Below are 21,261 nucleotides of genomic sequence, written 5' to 3' on the forward strand. Positions count from 1 at the left end.
CAAAGCCTGCTTAGGATTCTCTCCCTCCCTCTCTCTCTCTCTCTGCCCCCCACCCCCACCCACACACACACATACCCCTACCCCACTCAGGGGCTCACTTGCACACTTGCACACTCTTTCTCTCTCAAAATAAATAAACTTAAAAAAAAAATGTGAGAGCCACTGAAATAACATACAGAATAAAGCTTCAAACAGTGCCAGTCACAAAGTTAGCACTTAATGCTAGTACTGCCATTGTTGCTATAATGTACCCACCAATTAAAGTTGGTTATAGAATTACACAAAGTAACGCAAAGGCACTTTGAAAACTATGATATAAGACATTAATGTAAGTTAAAAGAAGCAAAAAGCCCTTCTCTCCATCCCTAACATCCACACAAGTAGAGCCCTGTTCAGGCACATACTCCTTGCTTGACCTACAAGTTATTCGTTACACTGAACTGAAGAGTTCATAGACCATGATTTTCTTAACACTGTCATGCTCTGTCAATATTTGCGGAGAAATGGAGGCTTGGCGCCAAAGTGAAATTATTTATTTTTACTTGGTTGGGACACTGGGGTGAGGAAGGCGGAAGTCGTGCCCATGGGTAGCTAAAGGAAGCAAGTGAATCAGAAACTGCTTGCTCCCACAGAGCCAGGGAGACTTGAATGTGCCACAGACAAGGCTGGACTGACACATACTTCAGCCTTTGGGTACGGCTGAATCATTTCCCACTCCCAATTCTCACCCAGACACCAATTTTTTAATTAAAAAAAATTTTTTAAATAGCATTTGAGCCAAGGTATAGTTCACACCAGGAAAAGCTGGGAATCCCCAAAAGATACAAACGGGGTGACTATGCACCAAAAGGTTACCTGAGAGGTCCTTTTAAATGACAAGCTCACCTAAACTTCAAATAGCACTTAAATTTTAAAACAGTGACTTACAGAAAAATTTGAGAAAGTGCTCACCAATAAGGAAATCAGAAGGTCTGGAATCCATCCTCCACTGTGTGACCTTGAATTAGTCACTTCATCTCTCTGGGCCTAAGTGAATTCATCTGTTAGAAAAAGAGAGAGAAAAAGATAACACCTACCTCAGATCACTGTAAAAATTAAAGATAGTACGCAGTAAAATGCTAGCACAGGATCTTGCACTGGTAAATGCACAATAACATCTGTCCCTCCATACTGAAAGTTAATACCACTTGTGGTAAACTTAGGTTCACCGTCAGCTAGCCTCTGAAAATGGTCACAGGTATCCAAACTGCTTCATGGAAATTCTAAGAAATTTTGTAAGACCATTTCTCAGTCTCTCCAGCACACCAGCCTGGGCTAGAGGTCTAGGTAATCAGTAACTTCCCATCTTATTTCTTAAAGCAGTGATTCCTAAATGCTTTGGTAACTGGGGGCCCAAATCATCCACTGGCACTGCCCCCCCCCCCCATTACCCATTATTAAACTTAAGACTATGAGAGACTCGGCATCACACCTACATTTTACAGTTATAAACATTCCCATTTCAAATTAATGGGGGAAATGCATTCAAATTCGGCAGCTTAGGTTTGGACCAGAGTGGTTAGAGCACTGGCTGCGAGGGAAAGGCGCTGGCCAACACGCACGGGGTGGGGAGGTGGGGGCATTTTAGAGCTTTCGGGTCGACCCCAATTTCTCGTTGGCAACGAATCCAGGCCACGTGTCGCCATTTTGTGTTCTGGAAACATGGCGGCCACCCCGTGGGGAAGGAAAGGGGCGGAGGGACCGCCACGTTAGCTGCTTTCCCTGAGGGATCCTGAAGCACGTTGTGCAGACGTCCGTCTGTGTGCCTTTTCTGTCTGGCTTAGCCGAAGGAAAGAGAAAGGGCTAGAAATAAACGTACACGAGCCTCCCGAGCGACCTTTCTTTGGCGAGAGGGACGTGCGGTGGCGAACCGGCAAGAAAGGCCTTCCAAGATGGCGGGCCCGACAGGGGCCGCCCCCAAGGGGAGCGGGGCGAGGCGATCGAACCAAAAGGGGAAACGGGGGAAAGGCCGAAACGCAGAAGCGGGAAAGTGAAGAGTGTGGGGGGAAATCGCAAGAATTCTCCAAGCACTAAGTCAGCAACCCTGACTAAATGCGGTCCCAAAAGGAGCACACCATTGTCCTAAATGCCTGTCGAGACTGCCACGACTAAAACGACACTGTGGGATTTCTGTAGGTTCAACCGAAAGAAACTTGCAAAATGCAAACAAAGCATTATGTAAATGGACGCCATTCTTTTTTTAAGGCCCTGTTTCCAACACTTCCCAGAAGTCATCAACAGAGCCGCGACTCTAGCGGTGGCAGGGGTGGGTTTCGGTCTTTCTCCTCACCAGCTGCCGTGGGGACACCAGGACAGGGGTGGGGGGCCTGGTACGGGGCGCCCGGACGCCTGGGGCGAAGGGGCCCCACGTGCCCACGCGCGCGCGCGCGCGAGCACGCGCCCACCACACAAGCCTCGCCTCGCCGCCCCTCCCCCCCGGAAGACCGCGGCTGCCCCTCCCGTCTCCCCACACCCTCGCGCACGCGCTCTAGCCGCCTCACGCGCACGTTTTAAACCGGCGGCGTCCCAGCTGCCGCCTGCAGTTACCGCCGGGGCTGCCCGTGTCGCTCCGCATCCAAGCCCTTTTTGTAAGGCGGGAAAATAATGTGTCGCCCCCACTCACAACATTAACATTCCCAAACATCTGCCGGTGCCTCTGGAGTTAATAAAATGTACGTTGGTTTTAAAACCTTGCCGGACTCACAGATTCTGCCCATCGTGGCTTTATCTTCAATGCTAAGCTGTTAAAAGAGTTTTTTTTAAACTACCATGCGAAGGTTGGCGCAATCTTGTGACCTAAAAAATACGGGTCCTCAGTTTTTTTCAAGGGGTCCTGCGCGGCAAGCACTTCCGGGGTCAGAGGGTACGCGGGGTTGAAAGCGGGCTTCCCGCCCCGCCCAGACCGCCGAGGCTGCCGCCGGAGTCGCCACCGCCGCGCCCTCGCCCACCCGCCCGCCCGCCGCTCCCGGCCCCGCTCGCCCCCTCCGCCGCCGCCGCCCGCCCCTGCGACGACGCCGCGGCCTCCCGCCCGCGCCCGCTCGCTCCCGCGGCCCTCGCTCGCCTCGCGCCGGCAGTTTTGGGCCTACACCTCCCCTCCCCCAGCCAGCCACCAAAGACTTGACCACGTAACGAGCCCAACTCCCCCGAACGCCGCCCGCCGCTCGCCATGGATGCCGGTGTGACTGAAAGTGGACTAAATGTGACTCTCACCATTCGGCTGCTTATGCACGGAAAGGAAGTAGGAAGCATCATTGGGAAGAAAGGGGAGTCGGTTAAGAGGATCCGCGAGGAGAGTGGCGCGCGGATCAACATCTCGGAGGGGAATTGTCCGGAGAGAATCATCACTCTGACCGGCCCCACCAATGCCATCTTTAAGGCCTTCGCTATGATCATCGACAAGCTGGAAGAAGATATTAACAGCTCCATGACCAACAGCACGGCGGCCAGCAGGCCCCCGGTCACCCTGAGGCTGGTGGTGCCGGCCACCCAGTGCGGCTCCCTGATTGGGAAAGGCGGGTGTAAGATCAAAGAGATCCGCGAGAGTACGGGGGCCCAGGTCCAGGTGGCGGGGGATATGCTGCCCAACTCCACCGAGCGAGCCATCACCATTGCTGGCGTGCCGCAGTCTGTCACCGAGTGTGTCAAGCAGATCTGCCTGGTCATGCTGGAGACGCTCTCCCAGTCTCCGCAAGGGAGAGTCATGACCATTCCGTACCAGCCCATGCCGGCCAGCTCTCCAGTCATCTGTGCGGGCGGCCAAGATCGGTGCAGCGACGCTGCGGGCTACCCCCATGCCACCCATGACCTGGAGGGACCACCTCTAGATGCCTACTCGATTCAAGGACAACACACCATTTCTCCGCTCGATCTGGCCAAGCTGAACCAGGTGGCAAGACAACAGTCTCACTTTGCCATGATGCACGGCGGGACCGGATTCGCCGGAATTGACTCCAGCTCTCCAGAGGTGAAAGGCTATTGGGCAAGTTTGGATGCATCTACTCAAACGACCCATGAACTCACCATTCCAAATAACTTAATTGGCTGCATAATCGGGCGCCAAGGCGCCAACATTAATGAGATCCGCCAGATGTCCGGGGCCCAGATCAAAATTGCCAATCCAGTGGAAGGCTCTTCTGGTAGGCAGGTTACTATCACTGGTTCTGCTGCCAGTATTAGTCTGGCCCAATATCTAATCAATGCCAGGCTTTCCTCTGAGAAGGGCATGGGGTGCAGCTAGAACAGTGTAGGTTCACGTATAACCCCTTTCTGCTGTTTTCCCATGATCCAACTGTGTAATTTCTGGTCAGTGATTCCAGGTTTTAAATAATTTGTAAGTGTTCAGTTTCTACACAACTTTATCATCCGCTAAGAATTTAAAAATCACATTCTCTGTTCAGCTGTTAATGCTGGGATCCATATTTAGTTTTATAAGCTTTTCCCTGTTTTTAGTTTTGTTTTGGGTTTTTGGCTCATGAATTTTATTTCTGTTTGTCGATAAGAAATGTAAGAGTGGAATGTTAATAAATTTCAGTTTAGTTCTGTAATGTCAAGAATTTAAAAATTAAAAAATGGATTGGTTAAAAAATGCTTCATATTTGAAAAAGCTGGGAACTACTATCTTAAACTCTTTGTTGGTGCTTTTTTTTTCCCTTCCCTGTTAGCGTTAGGCCTTTGTAGGGAGAAGGTTGGGCCCATCCTTGGTGTTCTGTCCAGCCCTTTTCACCTATTGGTAAGATTCCATTCCCTTTCTGTCCCAACAAAGGAACATGGCAGGCTGGGCCTGCTTTGGGATATTTGCAGAGACAGAGGGGCTCTCCCGGAGAGTGACATCCCTCCAGCCAAGTTCCAGAGAGAGGTCTCTGCCCATTTCTCTGGTAGAAAACCTGGGTTTTCTCTGAAAAAGTATGGCCATTCGGTATAAATTCTGATGAATGGCAGTGTGTCCTCCCCTCTTGCCAGCCCCACCCCCACCCCAATCTCACTGGGAAAACTCTTAGCCAGGAACAAAAAAATGTTCTGAGGTGGGAGGAGCCTGGGGGGAACCCAGAGAAGAGGTGGGGGAGGGAAAAGGGCTGGGCTGGAGCTGGGATGGGAGGGAAAGGGGCAAGGGTGGGTTTGAGGATTTGGAAGAGGGCAGGGGTGGTGGTAGGGATGGAGGGGTCTTGGGCACCAGGACAAAATGGGGGATGGTACCAGCGGGGCGCATGTGTCGAGCATGCACCTGTGGCAAGCAGCCTGTCAGAGGATGTTATTACACCTGCCAAGTGGTGAATCCAGAAACAAAAGAGGCCCAGCTTCTAACTCTTCAGCTGTGTGCAATGTTAGAGAAACCATACCAGGAAATAATCCTGCCTAAATGGGGCAGGCCTCACAGACAGGATTGTAGACAGATCCGTTGACTATAGTCTGAAATGGTGTTAAAAATGCAGATACCTGGGTCCCACCCCCCAAATCTAAAAGGAAGACCATTTTTAACAAGACCCCGAATCGTTCTTAGATTTGAGTGCCACTGATTTCACCGGTGGATTAGGAAGATCTTGCTGTGAAGGCCTAGTTGCCTTATGTCCACACCAGCCAGTAGGATTAGGCTAGACTTCATGAGAAGAAAAATTCTCTACCATTAGGCAAAGACACGCTAGAAACAGCAATATAAGACAGTGAACGATTAGGTGCCAAAGTGATTAGTTCAAACCCCAGGCACTGTGGGAGATCACTAACAGCAAAGAGAAATTCCTGTGGGAGGGGAGTATTCCACAATATTTGTTGAGGCTTATTCTCTACAGGATATCTGTTCTTTTTTTCTAAACTACAGACCTGGTTCTGAGAGTCCCTGGAGGTAAGATTGGGGCCTACCATACATTTTATACACAACTGTGGAGTCAGGCAGGCAGTCACTGAAGGGAACCCACATTCTGGAGTTAAACCTGAGTTCAAATTTGAGCTCTGCCTGTTGTGGTCTTGGGCAAATGAGTTAACCTCTATATAAAATAGAGGTGTTAAAAGTACACATCTCGGGGCGCCTGGGTGGCGCAGTCGGTTAAGCGTCCGACTTCAGCCAGGTCACGATCTCGCGGTCCGTGAGTTCGAGCCCCGCGTCAGGCTCTGGGCTGATGGCTTGGAGCCTGGAGCCTGTTTCCGATTCTGTGTCTCCCTCTCTCTCTGCCCCTCCCCCGTTCATGCTCTGTCTCTCTCTGTCCCAAAAATAAATAAACGTTGAAAAAAAAAAATTAAAAAAAAAAAAAAGTACACATCTCTTGGGCTTGTGGGGAAAAATGAGAGCGTGTATGTAAAGCACAACACTGCTTACAACACAGTAAACTTCAATATACTTAAGACTAAAAAACCAAAGGCCCATTTCTGTCCACAGTGTCTCTGGACAGAAAGGACAAATATTTAAAAGTTAGAGAACAAACCAGTGTGTACTAAATGACAAGCCAAGAGAAGACCATTGGACTGAGGGACCAGGACAGGAAAGGGACGACCTAGTGAGGACCCAGAAATAGGTTCATTGTCCTCTGGAGATAAAGAGCACAAATCACGTTTTCATAGAGTAGGGTGGGAGTGGATAATTAAATTAATCCCTCAAACCCAGGCCAAATGGTCTTTGAGGAGTCCCTAAAATTTGTTAGGTGAAGTGGTTTAAATGCCAGATCAAAATTAGGCCTCAAATTTCCCTCAATGTCTTTCCCCTCCCATCCATTCAAAGGCAAATCTGGCAATAATTTGTAAAATAATGAGTTAGGCTGCAAGGCACAGAATGAATGGCAACTTGGATGGACTAAAGTCGGGAACAGCAGTTAGAAAACTACCTCTAGATTCTAATACAGGTTGGGAAGTGGCATCACTAGGAATGCCTGTAGAAAGGAGCCAATGCAAGGGAGATTGAAACCGAATGTGGAGGCCAGGAGAGATCTAAGGAGGGGAGCAATGAATTGAGACCTGAGGATGGAAGTATTTGCAGGGAGGAATACTCAACAAGTAGCTAGAAATAGACAAACTGAAAGAGTGAGCTACATGGAGACAGGTAAAGGAGGAAGATTAAGCTTTGGGGTAAGGGACCTAGTCTACTTGTTCACCATGGTATTTCTGGTGCCTGTCACCATAACATATTAGCAGTATTTGTAGAATAAATATAGAAGAAGTAGCCAATGAAGAAGTAGTCAAAGCAGCAGGAGAAAAACCAGGGTAGTGCCCTTGAGAGGAGTCAAGAAGGAAATTTTCAATAATGTTACAGAGAGATTTAATAGATTTGATTGAACATTTACTTTGTACAAAATACTTTGACCTAAAATGATGTTTTGGTAAAATTGGAAGATGTGTAGTAGCTAATTAAAAGCATGGTATGTGATAAAGAGAGGGAAAAGGAGTAGAGGAAGCCACAAAATCATTTGAGGCTAAAATAGCCTTGAATGCCAGAATAAAGGGTTTGAGCTTTATCCTGAAAAGTCGTGAGCCCCAAATAGTCTTTAAGTGTACCCCTTCAGTAAAAAGTCTTTAGCATATACACTATTACATGTTTATTTCTAAATTACTATATGTATATTAGTCATGCTTACTTATAAACTTAATGCAAGCATAATCCTAAATATTATATAGTTAGAAAACAAAAATTTTATAACAGTTCAGGTAAACAAATTGAAATCTAATTTCTAATCATTTTTTGTGGGTTTTTTTTAATTCCTTCCACTCATTTGTAGAGACCACTTCAAGGTGATACTGAGGAAGACACTTCCAATGTCATGGATATCCTTGGGAAGCAGAATGTCAGAAAAGTGATGGGAAGAAGGCAGATTACACCAGGAGAGGAGGGCCTGGGAGTAAGGAATTGGAGACAGGAGTGTAGATCACTCAAATCCTGAGGATGCAAGAGAGAAAGAGAAATAGTACAATAACTTGAGTCAGGGAGGATTGAGGAAAAGATTTGGGGTTGGCGGGGGGAGTGGTTTGTTGTTTTTGAAAGGAGCTTCACTAAAGGCAGATAATAAGGAACCAATAGGAAGCTGAAAATAAAAGCTAGGTAAGAAAGGACTATGGAGGGGCACTTGGCTGGCTTGGTCAGAGGAGTGTACAGCTCTTGAGCTCGGGGTCATGAGTTCAAGCCCCACATTGAGTGTAGAGATTACTCAAATAAATAAAACTTAAAAAAAAAAAAAAAGGACTATGGATAGAAGAGGATCTTGGAGCAATGAATATCAGGTGCCAGGCCAGTCTATTAGAATTTAATCCACTTTCTCCCCTTTCCTATCAGGACTTGCATTTCAGCACTCTTCTCTTGTCTCTTTGGGGCAGTCTGAGCATGTCCCATCCTCTTCTGGAATGAGGACTGGAAATCAATAAGCCCCCTCTGCAGTTGCTGTGTTTCTTGCTGCAGCCCTATCCTACCACCAGCTGTTAGGCCACAAACACTGCCACAGTCGAGAAGACTGAACAGGTCAACAAGCACCTGTTGGGTCATAGCCATAGGAGTTGTCCCATGTGTTTAGAAGACTGGTTTTCCCCAATCCCCAGGCCCCTCTCTTGCCCCACTCAACATACACACGTGTGCACTACCACTACGTACGCCACCCCAGCCAGCAGTTTGGGCAATGAATCACCACTCAGGTTCACCCCCAGAGCAGCTACTTATTCTGTCACCTGGAGAGTAACATTGTTGGCTAAGGGCTTGAGGTTTGTGAGTTGAACACACCTCACTCCTGCTTCTCATGGCTACCCTTAGTAGTGAACCACGCACTGTCCAGCATCGCTAGGGTTGTCACCTCCTGCCAATGAGGCAGCACCTAGCCAGACATATAAATAGGCAGTCATCACCAGAGAAGCCTTCCATTGCCAAGTCCTCTGGCCACCTTGCCTGGCCTGGCCACTGGAGGGGCCTTCCTAAAATTCCAATCTGACCACATCACTCCCCTACTTAAAGGCCATCAAGTCCCTCCTCCACCCATGGTCTACAAAAAAAAAAAAAAAAAATCCAAACTCCTCAGCATAGCTTATAGATCCTTCTGGATCTGTTCCCCCCCAGCCTCACCAGTGCAAGGCCTGCCAGTCTCTTATCTCTGTCTTCATTCTCCCATAGAGAATGACCTGTCATTCCCCAAAGTCATTCTGTTTGGGCATCCCTGCACCTGGGAAATAATGGTTTCTCTATAATTCTAACCCTGGCTGTCCTCTTTGTTACCTGCCTGGGGTTCTGGGACACCTAACTGGGGCTCCTGCTCTTGAGCATCAACATTCTAAAAGGAAAATTACACTCTGGTAAGGCTCAGGAGAGCTGAGTTCTAGTCTTGGCTTCGGCATCAACTCCCTGGGTGATCTTGGACAAGTTTTATGGGTCTTTCTGGGTCTTAGTCTTCCATCTGGGAAGAATGAATAAGATAATATCCACAATTCTCTGGCTGCCTTGGGAAATAATACTGCCTTTGTGGGCACCCATCCCTGCCTTTGCCTCTTGCCACAGGGCTGACTTCTGACACACAGACCTTCTATAAACACTCTAAAAGAGAAAAACAGAAGTTAAAAAAAAAAAAAAAAACTGGCTGCAACAAGCCCCAGCTTGGCATTTTGGGTAACTATTCATGGGAAATTGGTTAAAGAGGAAGGAGGAAGGAAGGAACTACCAGGAAGATTTGCTTTGAATCTCCCAGAAGGTGCTGTCACCTTTAGATGTTACCGGGAAGAGGAAAGGACAGTAGAGGGGAAGGCAAAGGGCACAGACAAGAGAAGGCTAGTCCCCCAGGCAAAACCCAAACTCCCTTCTCCTCTTGTCCTCTGCTCTCCTGCCCTAAATATAAGGGCTCTGTGAGGGGGCTCTGGCTCCCGAGTGCCCCCGGGACCCAAGTTCACTAAAGTAGGGAGACAGTGGCTTAGCTGTTTCCCTTCTCCCAGCAGGATTAGCACTCGAGACATCTGCCACCAGGCTAAGTACACCTTGGTGGGGAGCTAAGGCAACAGTACTTTAGCAACAGCAAACATACTAACTACACCATTCACTCCTGGGTGGTGGAAGACATCAAATTAGTTATTCCCTGAGAAGTTCAACCATAGTGAGGGGACACACTTTCTTAAATCTTACCTCTACATAGATGAAAAGCTGTGCCTGCATTTGTTAGTTCACCTCTACTTCAAAAAGCATTTTCTAGGGACACTGGCTGACTCTCAGAAGAGCATGGGACTCTTGATCTCAGGGTCATAAGTTTGAGCCCCATGTTGGCTGTAGATATTACTAAAAAAAAAACTAAAAAAAGAGCATTTTCTATTGTGTATCAGCTATATTTAAAGTAAAAGATAAAATAAATATCAGGGGCACCTGGGTGGCTCAGTCAGTTGAGCGTCTGACTCTTGATTTTGGCTCAGGTCATGATCCCCCGGTTGTGGGATTGAGCCCCATATCCAGCTCTGCACAGAGCTTGCTTGGGATTCTCTCTCTCTCCCCCCTCACTCTCTGCCCCTCCACAACTTGCACTCTCTCACACACATACTCTCTCTCTCTTTCAAAATAAATAAAGATTTAAAAATAAAATAATAAAAAAAAATTTAAAAATAGAAACGATAAAAACAAAATTCCCTTCTTAATTAATTAATTAATTAAAAATTTTAAAGCATTTTCAGAGTTTGTTCAGTATGCCCATAAAAGAACCTTCTCTCACTGGCTCCTGACTTTAGTGCGGTTAAATGTAGTCATTCCCCATCCTGGAATCTGAGCCACACCAAGCAACATCTCCAGGACTGGCTAACATGTATGAAAAGCTTACTATATGCAAAGTGCTGCTCTAAACACTTTAAATGAATTAACTCTGATTCCACCAGGCCCTGTACAGTAGATATTTTGATGCCATTTTACAGGTGAGGAGACAGTCACACAGCAATTAGGTGATATGTCCAATGTTACAGAGCTAGTCAGTAGCACAGCCAGTATTTCAACACAGGCAATGTGGCTCCCAAGCTGCTTTCTAATTTTTTTATTCCCCAAGCTGCTTTTTTAATCACTATTCTGGACTGTCCCACCAGGCCAGAAAAACTGCCCCTGGGAGAGTCTAAATGGACAGATAGTGTGCACATTATTTTGTCTTTGATAACTTCTATTACCCAATTTTCCAATTAAGATGGCAAAACATATTTTTATAGAATGTACATGAATATGTAATGCATATGAAAATCCATGCTGTTAACAACCTCTATTTGTTTTATATACTCATCTTTTATTTATTTTTATTTATTTACTTTTTTAGAGAGAGAGCAAGTGCAGGGAAGGGACACAGAGAGAGAAAGAGAATCCAAAGAAGGTTCTGCACTGTCAGCACAGAGCCCAACTCGGGGCTCCATCTCATGACACTGAGATCATGATCTGAGTGAAAATCAACAGTCAGATGTTTCACCAACTGAGCCACCCAGGCTCTATATTACTTTTTAAAGTAACATATATATGCTACTTTTTTTTTTTATAATGGGATAATACTCTACACACTAATTTGTATGGTGGTTTGCTTTTAATTGAGATATCATTCAGATACCATAAAATCCACCATTTTAAAGTGTGAATTTAGTGGTTTTAGTATATTCACAAAGTTGTGCAATCATCACCACAGTCTTACGCCAGACATTATTATCTCCTCAAAAAGAAACCCATATCCATTACCAGTCACTCCTCATTCCTCATCCCCTCCATCCAACCCCATCCCTGGCAACCAATAATCTACTTCCTGACTCTATGGATTTACTTGTTGAGATATCATATAAATAGAACAATACGATATGTGACCTTTTGCATCTAGCTTCTTTCATTTAGCATGTTTTCATGGTTCCTCCATGTTGTAACATGTATCAGTACTTCGTTCCTTTTTTTGGCTGAATATAGTCCATTGTATAACTATACCACATTTTGTTTATCCATTCATCAGTTGATACACATTTGGATTGTTTCCACTTTTTAGCTATTATGAATAATGCTATTATGAACATTTGTGTACAAATTTGTGTGTGGATGCAGATTTCATTTTTCTTGGGTATATACCTAGGAGTAGAATAGTTGGGTCATATGGTAACTCTGTGTTTAACTTTTGAGGAATGGCCAGACTGTTTTCTACAATGGCTACACCATTTTCTATTCCCACAGCTGAGTATGAGTTTTCCAATTATTCTACCTTCTTGCTAATACCTTTTTTTTTTTTTTTTGGTAGTTATCCTAGTGGGCATGTGAAGTGGGACCTCATTTTGGTTTTGATTTGCATTTCCCTTATGATTTGCATTTCATTCATTGAGCATCTTTTTCTTGCACTTATTGATCATTTAGATATCTTCTTTGGAGATACATCTATTAAAATACTCTGCCCATTTTAAAAATTGGGTTATTTGTCTTATTTATTGTTGAGTTGTAAGAGTACTTTATGTATTCTAGGGGCACCTGGGTGGCTCAGTGGATTAAGCGTCCGACTTCAGCTCAGGTCATGATCTCGTGGTACATGGGTTCAAGCCCGGCATCAGGCTCTGGAGATGGTTTCGGATTCTGTGTGTGTCTCTCTCTCTGCCCCTCCCCCGCTCATGATCTGTCTCTCTCTCTGTCTCAAAAATAAATAAAACATTAAAAAAAATTTTTTTGAAAAGAGTACTTCATGTATTCTATATACTGGATTCTTCTTTTTTTTTTTTTAATGTTTGTTTATTTTTGAGAGAAAGAGAAAGCATGAAAGCAGGGGAGGGGCAGAGGGAGAGGGAGATGCGGGCTCTGAAGCAGGCTCTGTGCTCAAACCCATGAACCCTGAGATCACTACCTGAGCTGAAATCAGCTGCTTAACTGACTGAACCACCCAGGTGCCCCTGTATACTAGATTCTTATCTGATAGATGATTGCAAATATTTTTTCCCCATTCTGTGGGTTGTCTGTTAACTTTTTTTTTAATCAGAATTTTTTTAAGTTTATTTATTTTTTTTTGTAATCTCTCCACCCAACATGGGGCTCAAACTCATAACCCCAAGATCACGAGTCACATGCTCTACTGACTAAGCCAGCCAGGCACCCTTGTCTCTTAACTTTCTTGATGATGTCCTTTGAAACACAAAAGTGTTTAATTTTGATGAAGCCTAGTTCATCTATTTTTTCTTTGACTGTTGTGCTTCTGGTGTCCTAAGAAACTGCTTAATCTAAGCTCATGAAGACTTATGCTAATGTTTTCTTCTTATTATTGCCCCAACCGATCTCCTATTTAGACATTTAAGTTGTTTTTACATTTTGCTGTCTTAAATAATACAGCAGTGAATATACTTACAAAAATATTTGAGATACATCTATTTTCTTAGGACAAATTATTCAAAAAATGGAAGGCTGGATTAAAGGGTAACTCTATGGGGCACCTGGCTGGCTCAGTGGAAAGTGCATGTGGCTCTTGATCCCAGGGTCATGAGTTCAAGCCCCATGTTGGGTGTAGAGATTAAATAAATTAAAAAAAAAAAAAAAGGTAGTTCTACTTTCAAGGCTTTAGATGCACATAATCTCTTTGCTCTAGAGCAACAGTTCTCAAACTTTTTGGTCTTGGGACCACTTTACACTCTTAAAAATTACTGAGGTTTCTCAAAGACTTTGTGTGGCTCATTTCAATCCCTATTGCCTGTCTTAGAAGTTAAGCCATGGAAAAATTTTAAACATTTGTATATTTACATACTCATTTAAAAATAACTATAGTGAACCATTAAATGCTAACACAAGCGATACATATTTTAATTAAAAATAACGATTTTCCAAAAGAAACAAAAACATAGTGAGAAAAGTACCCCTTTTACATTTTTGCAACTTTTACATTATTTGCAACAATAGAATATGCTGGAGTCTCATATCTGTTTTTGCATCAATCTGCTGTGACATCACACTTCATCCAGATTCTGGAGAACTGTACTCTACACTAGTGAGAGGGAATGAAAAGGGCAAATAACATCTTAGTATTGACATGAAAATAATTTTGACCCCTCAGACCTCTTCAAGTCTCAAGGAGCCCTAGGGGTCCCTGACTGCTCTGAAAAATGTTGCTCTATAGAAAGAATTAACCAAAGTACACTCTCACCAATGTTTCCTTTTCCCTGCACCTTCATCAACACTGGGCATTATCATTTTTTTTTTTTTAACATTTGTAACTTGTGAAACAAAAAGCAGTCTCTTTTTGGGATTTAATTTGTTTTCTGTAACTTCTAATAATGTTGAAACTTTTTTTCATGATTTTTGCAATTTATGTTTTTCTTTTATAAATTGCCTCTGTATCCTTTGCACTTTTTTTTTCCTGGGATGGGCATCTTTTTTTTTTTTAATGTTTATTTATTTTTGAGACAGTGCAAGAGACAGAGTACAAGCAGCCGGAGGGGCAGACAGAGGGAGACACAGAATCTGAAGCGGGCTCCAGGCTCTGAGCTGTCAGCCCAGAGCCTGATGCGGGGCTTGAACTCACAAACCATGAGATCATGACCTGAGCCAAAGTAGGACTCTTAACCGACTGAGCCACTCAGGCGCCCCAGGGATGGGCATCTTTTATTTTAATGATTGTAAGAGCACTCTTTATATTCAGGATATTAGCCCTTTGTCATAAACACTGAACATATTTTTGATGTACAAGAGTTTTAAAAGTTATGATTTTTATGTAAAAATACCTATCATTATCTTTTTAAGTAAAACCTACACCCAACATGGGGCATGAACCCATGATCCTGAGATGGAGTCCCATGCTCTGCAGACTGAGCCACCCAGGCAGCACCACCCCCCCATCAGTATTTTTACTGGTTTCATCCTTTACTTTTGCCCAACACAAAGATAAATAAATCGTCCTCTAAATTAATTTCCTTCCAGCAGTGTGTGAATGTGCTTGTTTGGCCTAGGAAGACATCAGGAGGAACCCGATTAACATTTTTTTTGGTTTGTTTATTTATTTTTGAGAGACAGAGACAGAGCATGAGTGGGGGAGGGGCAGAGAGACAGAGAGAGAGAGGGAGACACAGAATTTGAAGTAGGCTCCAGGCTCCGAGTGGTCAGCACAGAGCCCGATGACACGGGGCTTGAACTCACCAACCTGGGGATCATGACCTGACCCGAAGTTGGACACTCAACCAACTGAGCCATCCGGGCGCCCCCTGATTAGCATTTTTGTAGTATTAATAAAATCTTCCTATTTTTATTCTATTGATTATTGGGGTATTACACAATGAGAGTGAAATCGCATTTGAGCCAGAATGAAGATGATCTTGGATGTCACAATCCCAGGACACTTCCCAACCAAATGTCCTTGGGAGAAAACTGCTAACCCAGAACAAGGTGACAATGCTGGGGTTTACTGTTTGTGTCAGATGAGGTGGGTCTCACCTGCTTAGAAGGGTAGAGACTTGTGAGTCTCCAGTTCCACACAAGAGAGGAGACAACCCACGCAGGTGGGCCCCCTGGCCACATGCCAACATTGTGGTGCCCAGCAGGGGGCTGTCTCATCGTATCCTGAGGTGGGGCCAGTTTATACCCAAATTTAGCAAGGGATTTGGGTATCCAAGCAGTTAAAGCTTTATTAGGGGACAATAGCCTACACACTCATGACCCATTTCTTAGGAAGAGACATTTTAAAATAAGAAAAGGAAACTAGAACTTAACAGTCTGACAGGATATTCTAGCTAACCACAAATTTACAGAATTATAGTTTAGCTACAAAGATCTTCTTTCACAACTTTTCTCAGATCTCTCCACTAAATGCTACCTGTAATAGCTTGACTGCTCTCTGAAAAAACTACTCAGAAACCATTACAAAGTGGATTTTGTGCAAAAAGCGACTAGGCCCCATTAGCTGGGATTTTCTCAATATTGTTTCCCACATTCTTCACCACACTAGAGATTTTTCTTTGCCAGTCTGGCAGGTGAAAAAAAAAAAAAATGGCATAGCACTGTGTTCATTTTCATTCCTTAGATTACTGGTGAGTAAAATAAAATTTTTATGTTTCTCAGCTGTTTGCACTTCTCCTTTGGTGAATTACCTATTAACAACATCTTTTTCACCTTTTTCTATTGGCGTGTTCATACTTTTCTTATTGATTGAAGGCCTCATTATGTAGTAAAGTATTAACCCTTCATCAGATATGCTGAATTTTTTTTCCTTAATGTGCCAGTTCCCATTTAACTTCTGCTTTGCAGAAGTTTCTAATGACTAAGTAGCTAAATCTATCAATGTTTAACTTTATGGTTTCTGTCTTTAGCATCACACTTGGGAAGTCTTTCCCTCACCACAATTACTTTCAAAAATTGTCCTCTTCTTTCTTCTGGTATTTCATACTTTCATTTTTTTACATTTAAATCTAATCCATCTGAAATTTATTTTGGTATATACAATAGGAAAAGCTAGTGATTCCCCTCCCTGCCAAACTGCTAGCTAGTTGTCCCAATGATATTTATTGAATAACACAGGAATGAAAAATATGTGGTCTGAGTGTAGTCTTCCCCTCCTGGGCCTCTGGAAGACATTTCTAATCAAACACAGAACCCCTGGCTAAGCCTAGACTAGGCCTCACAGCCCTCCTTGAGCTTCAGGCAGCCACCTCCAACCTGTGAGATTTGGCATCAGGATGAAACTGTGTCATTGCTAGACTAATCCACCCTTTTCCCCATTGATGTGAGAGGCCTTTATTAGATAACACATTCTTTTTTATTCTACACTTTCCTTTTATCAATGTGCCTGTCGTTTCCTGTGCCAGCTCTACCCTCGTTGGTTACTGCATCTGTGTACTAAATGGCAATAATTGGTAGCATAAGCCTTACTCCCCTTTCAACATTTTCTTGACTATTTTCTCCCATCTAAACTTCTGACTAAACTTATTGCATCCAAGAACATTCCAAATAAATTAATTAAAATTAAAATTCGCATTAGATTTTCCAAGCTAGATACATAGTATTTCTTTCCATTTTTAAAGATTCCTTTATGTCTTAGAATGGTTTTATTCTGAGAGGTCAGACACAGTGCTGGTGAAGTTCATTCCTAGAGATTTTATATTTGTCGTGGCTATTCTAAATGGCATCTTTTTTAAAAAATATAACATCTAACTTCTTATTACTAGAAATAAGCTGCACGTGAGCAAAGACCAACATCTTTTGTTCATAACTGTAGCCCTAGAGCTTAAGAAACGTTGCCTTCACATTGTAGGCTCTCAATAAAAGTTTTTAAATGAGTGAAGGAATAATGCGATAAAGCAATGCCGCTTCTTAGTATGCCATTAATTTGTAACAAGCAAACTTGCCAAATTCTTTTATCAACTCTGTTTTAAAAGCAATTCTCCAGGAGCGCCTGGGTGGCTCAGCTGGTTGAGTGTCAGACTGGTTCAGGTCATGATCTCAGGGTTTGTGAGTTTGAGTCCCACATTGGGCTTTGTCTCCCTCTCTCTCTGCCCTCCCATGCTCAGATTCTCTGTCTCCCTCTCTCTTTGCCCCTCTCCTGCTTGTGCTCTCTCTCTTTCTCAAAAATAAATAAACATTTTTTTTAAAAAGTGATTCTCTGGAATTTTCTACATCTGCAAACATTGATAATTGCCCCATTTCCAACACGTATTGCTCTTATTTTTCTCTTAAGACTTACTGAATTGAATAGATTTTTCTATTCAGATTTCTATCGTTCCTTCAGAACAATTCTAAATAAGAGTCATGACAGCAGGCACCTTTTGGTGTTCCGAGCTTTTATGGTAATACTTTAGTGCTTCGCTGTTAAGTGTGATGACTATAGGAAGAGCAAATTTGCTAGGAAGAATATAATGGGTTCCGTTGTGGACTTGTTCAGAGGGGTATTAGTGTGAAGATGTCCAGTAGACAGCTGGACACACAAGAAATCTGAGCTAGAGACAAAGATTTGACACTTAACAACAGGCGGTGGTTGAAGCCTTGGGATAGAGAAATTCACATGGAGAGAAGGCCAAGGATGGAAGTGGGGGACACAAAGCTCAAGGCTGAGCAGAAGAAGAGGAAACCATCCAAGAGATAAACATTAATTAGTAAAGAGAAGAGTCACAGGGAACCAAAGATGAGAAATGATGAACACAGCCAAAGAGTAAAGGGGGGGGGGGGGGGGGGAGGATGGAAAACAGGCCAAGGATTTAGTATCTAGGTTACTGATGACCTTAGTGAGTGTCAGGTGTGTCACTGTTATGATAGGGCTGAAGTCACCTGCAGTGATTGAGGTGAGGTGACAGGCTACTATAAGGAGTACTATAAGGACTCCTTCCAGAAGCATAGCAGGGAAGAGAAGCCAAGAGATGAGGTACTAAACTGACAGGGAGACAGAATTGAGGAAAGGATTCGGATTTTACAAGTAGTAGTGACACAAAGCTATTTATAAGCAGAAAAAAAAGACAGTGAGAAAGACTGAAAGATGGAGAAAGAGGAGGAAAATCTAACCAAGCAAAGAACAAAGGGTGTGGAAGAGATGGGCTCCCGTGTAGGAGCCCTATTAATCTCCATCTCTGCGTTCTCTGAAGTGGGAGGGAAGGATGTAAGATGGATGAGGATTAGTGTCTCTAGAGAAAATTTCCAACCTCTGACCTTTCTCCACCAAACTTGCAGAGTTAGGAGGTGGTAGCCCTGAGAACAGGGGATGTGTGGAATCACTGCCCTAGGGCCCTGCTGACTGGGGGGGGGGGGGGGGACTTCAGGGCTGCTGGGCAGAGCTTAGGGTTTCAGATGAATCTTGAAATTATAAATATACCTGGTCAGAGTAAAGGCCTTAATAAGAGAGCCTGATTTAATCGGTCTGATTTTTGTCCTGGCTATCAGGAATTTAAAAAGCTGCCCCAGTGATTCTAATGTGCAACCATGGTTGAGAATTGCTGAGGTCAAAAAAGTCAATTTGTGCGTATGGAGGCTGAATCTCCACCCCTGGGTGGGAGGACCAGGAGAGGCTCTGCTGCCCGAGCTGAGGCAGCGGGTTCCTGCGGGGGCTGTGGACATCCCCCCAATCAGAAGAGGATGAATTCCTGCCTTGTTCTGCTCTTCAGTTAGGATCTGAATTATTCTCCAACCTCCTGCCTTAAGTTCAACTGCAGACAGCTTCCCTAACAGGGAAACCCAGAGACCCCTGGAATAGCAGTGGAGGGCCAGGTTCACGGATAGGATGGTAATTATGGCAAACAATACGCTTTTCCGCTTAGGAACCACGCCCTCGGCTGGGTTCACCGCGCGTGCGTGTGCGTGTGCGCGTGCGTGTGTCTGTTCTGGGCTGCCTATTCAACTGAAAAACAAAAGCGGCTCTGAGACTGGAGCGAAGGTTTAACGAGTGACCACGATGACTCATGCTGCTGAACTGTGAGGGCCACGGGGCTGCCACCCCCAGCGGGGCGGGGCCTGAGTGGTAAGAGTCACAGGTACAGCAGCTCCTGTGAACTTCCCGCCCTGTCCCTCCCTGGGCAGATACCTTTTTTTGTGTAAATATTCAGACAAAATGTAACTTTCCTTTTATAGCCACAAATGTCCCAGTGTCAGCAGGCAAGCTGAAGCAAGGATGAGGCCAATGGAACTTGCTAAGGCATGTTGATGTTCACACAAAGATTAGGGTTTACAATATTAGGCTAAAAACTGTGGCCTTTTTCAGAATGGGCTCAGGTTACAACAAGTGGCCTGGGCAGAGCATGGATGCCCCTGTGAGCAGGGGTCAGGAGATGGGACCAGCCCAGAGGTGCACAGTTAATGGAAACTTACAACATGCAGATTTGGGGACATGAAACCTGTGCTGTCCAGCACGTAGCCACTTGCCAGGAGTGTGTGGCTGCTGAGCATGTGAAATGTGACTGGTCTGAATTATGATGTAAAATATCCACCAGATTTCAAAGACTTAGCATGGGGGGAAAAGCATAGAATAACTGAGTAATTTATGAATACTTTTTTACACTGACTACATGTTGAAATAATATTTGGATGTATTAAGTAATCTGTGTTACTAAAATTGATTTCATCTGTTTCATATGACTGCTAGAAAATTTGTAATTCTATCTGTGGCTTCCATGATGTTTCTGTTGGGCAGTGCCACCCTATGCCCACCAAGAAATGAACTTTTACTGAACACTTACTTTGCTCATGGAAGCATGAAGGTATAAAGCTATATATAATAATAATAATAATAATAATAATAATAATAATAGCAGCTCCAGTTTTTACAAGGTTGACTACTTGTCAGGCACTTTGCACTGATTCCGTAATTTGCCCTAGGTAAGAAAGAACCTCCATTATTAACTTATTGGCCAAAATGCCTCCCTGGTAGCAAAGACCTTGGTATCTGGTTGGGGTGCATCACAGATACATGCCCTGATACAGTAAAGGAGTTGTCACATGGCAGAGAACACCCAAGTTAAAAACTCACCCTCAGGAATACGTACATTTTAAATGGTTTTTAATGCCAATGAAATACACAGCAATCTATCTGCATTCTTTCCCAATTTCTTTTTTTAAGATTTTATTTTTAAGTAATATCTACACCCAATATGGGGCTCAAACTTACAACCCCAAAATCAAGAGTCACACGCTTTACCAACTGAGCTACCCAGGCACCCCTTTCTCAATTTCTTTTACAAAGATTGCCAAACTGTTTTGGCATGCTGGTCAGAGTATGCCGATCACTATCCCACCTTGGCTGCCTAATATAACCACGTGGGGGGCTTTAAAAAATCCTGAGTCCTGGGACCTATCCCCCAGGCATTCTGATGTAATTAGTCTGGTTTGGGGCCTGGGCTTTGGGATTTTTAACAGCTGCCCAGGTGATTCTTTAAAAAAATTTTTTTTTTCAACGTTTATTCATTTTTGGGACAGAGAGAGACAGAGCATGAACGGGGGAGGGGCAGAGAGAGAGGGAGACACAGAATCGGAAACAGGCTCCAGGCTCTGAGCCATCAGCCCAGAGCCCAACGCGGGGCTCGAACTCATGGACAGCGAGATCATGACCTGGCTGAAGTCGGACGCTTAACCGACTGCGCCACCCAGGTGCCCCTGCCCAGGTGATTCTAATATGCAACCAGAAATGAGAATCACTGGAGTAAAAAGTTAACTGGTCTAGGAATACCTGGGTGGTTCAGTTAGTTAAGCATCCAACTCTTGATCTCTGCTCGGGTCATGATCTCATGGTTCGTGAGTATGAGCCACTGAGTCAGGCTCCATGCTGACAGCGTGGAGCCTGCTTGGGATTCTCTCTCTCCCCCTCTCTCTTTGCCTCTCCCCTACTTGCATTTTCTCTCTTTCTCTCTCTCAAAATA

The 21,261-nt window shown here is 44.2% G+C and overlaps 1 protein-coding gene and 1 long non-coding RNA gene across 14 annotated transcripts in view; one reads left to right on the forward strand and one right to left on the reverse strand.

Moving 5' to 3' along the window:
- The window catches only part of LOC124503230 (uncharacterized), a 103,609-nt gene extending 101,138 nt beyond the window's left edge, over positions 1-2,471 (reverse strand). For 11 of the 13 annotated variants that reach the window (XR_006960129.1, XR_006960138.1, XR_006960132.1 and 8 more), the window contains exons 1-2: positions 1,859-2,471; positions 952-1,040 (exon numbers count right to left, since the gene is read on the reverse strand). This is a non-coding gene — a long non-coding RNA (uncharacterized LOC124503230). The remainder of the gene's footprint in view (positions 1-951; positions 1,041-1,858) is intronic. The other 2 variants (XR_006960128.1, XR_006960135.1) reach the window with 2 other exon arrangements.
- Positions 2,472-3,066: 595 nt separating this feature from the next.
- On the forward strand, positions 3,067-4,624 carry PCBP1 (poly(rC) binding protein 1). Its single transcript, XM_047068932.1, has one exon. The coding sequence runs from the start codon at positions 3,206-3,208 to the stop codon at positions 4,274-4,276; it is 1,071 nt and encodes a 356-aa protein (XP_046924888.1). The 5' UTR covers positions 3,067-3,205; the 3' UTR covers positions 4,277-4,624.
- Positions 4,625-21,261: the final 16,637 nt, after the last annotated feature.

Source organism: Lynx rufus, unplaced genomic scaffold (genome assembly GCF_022079265.1).
Source record: "Lynx rufus isolate CCGP_SWC_20201006 ecotype Redwood Valley unplaced genomic scaffold, mLynRuf1.p SCAF_8, whole genome shotgun sequence".
In the NCBI taxonomy this organism is placed as follows: domain Eukaryota; kingdom Metazoa; phylum Chordata; class Mammalia; order Carnivora; family Felidae; genus Lynx; species Lynx rufus.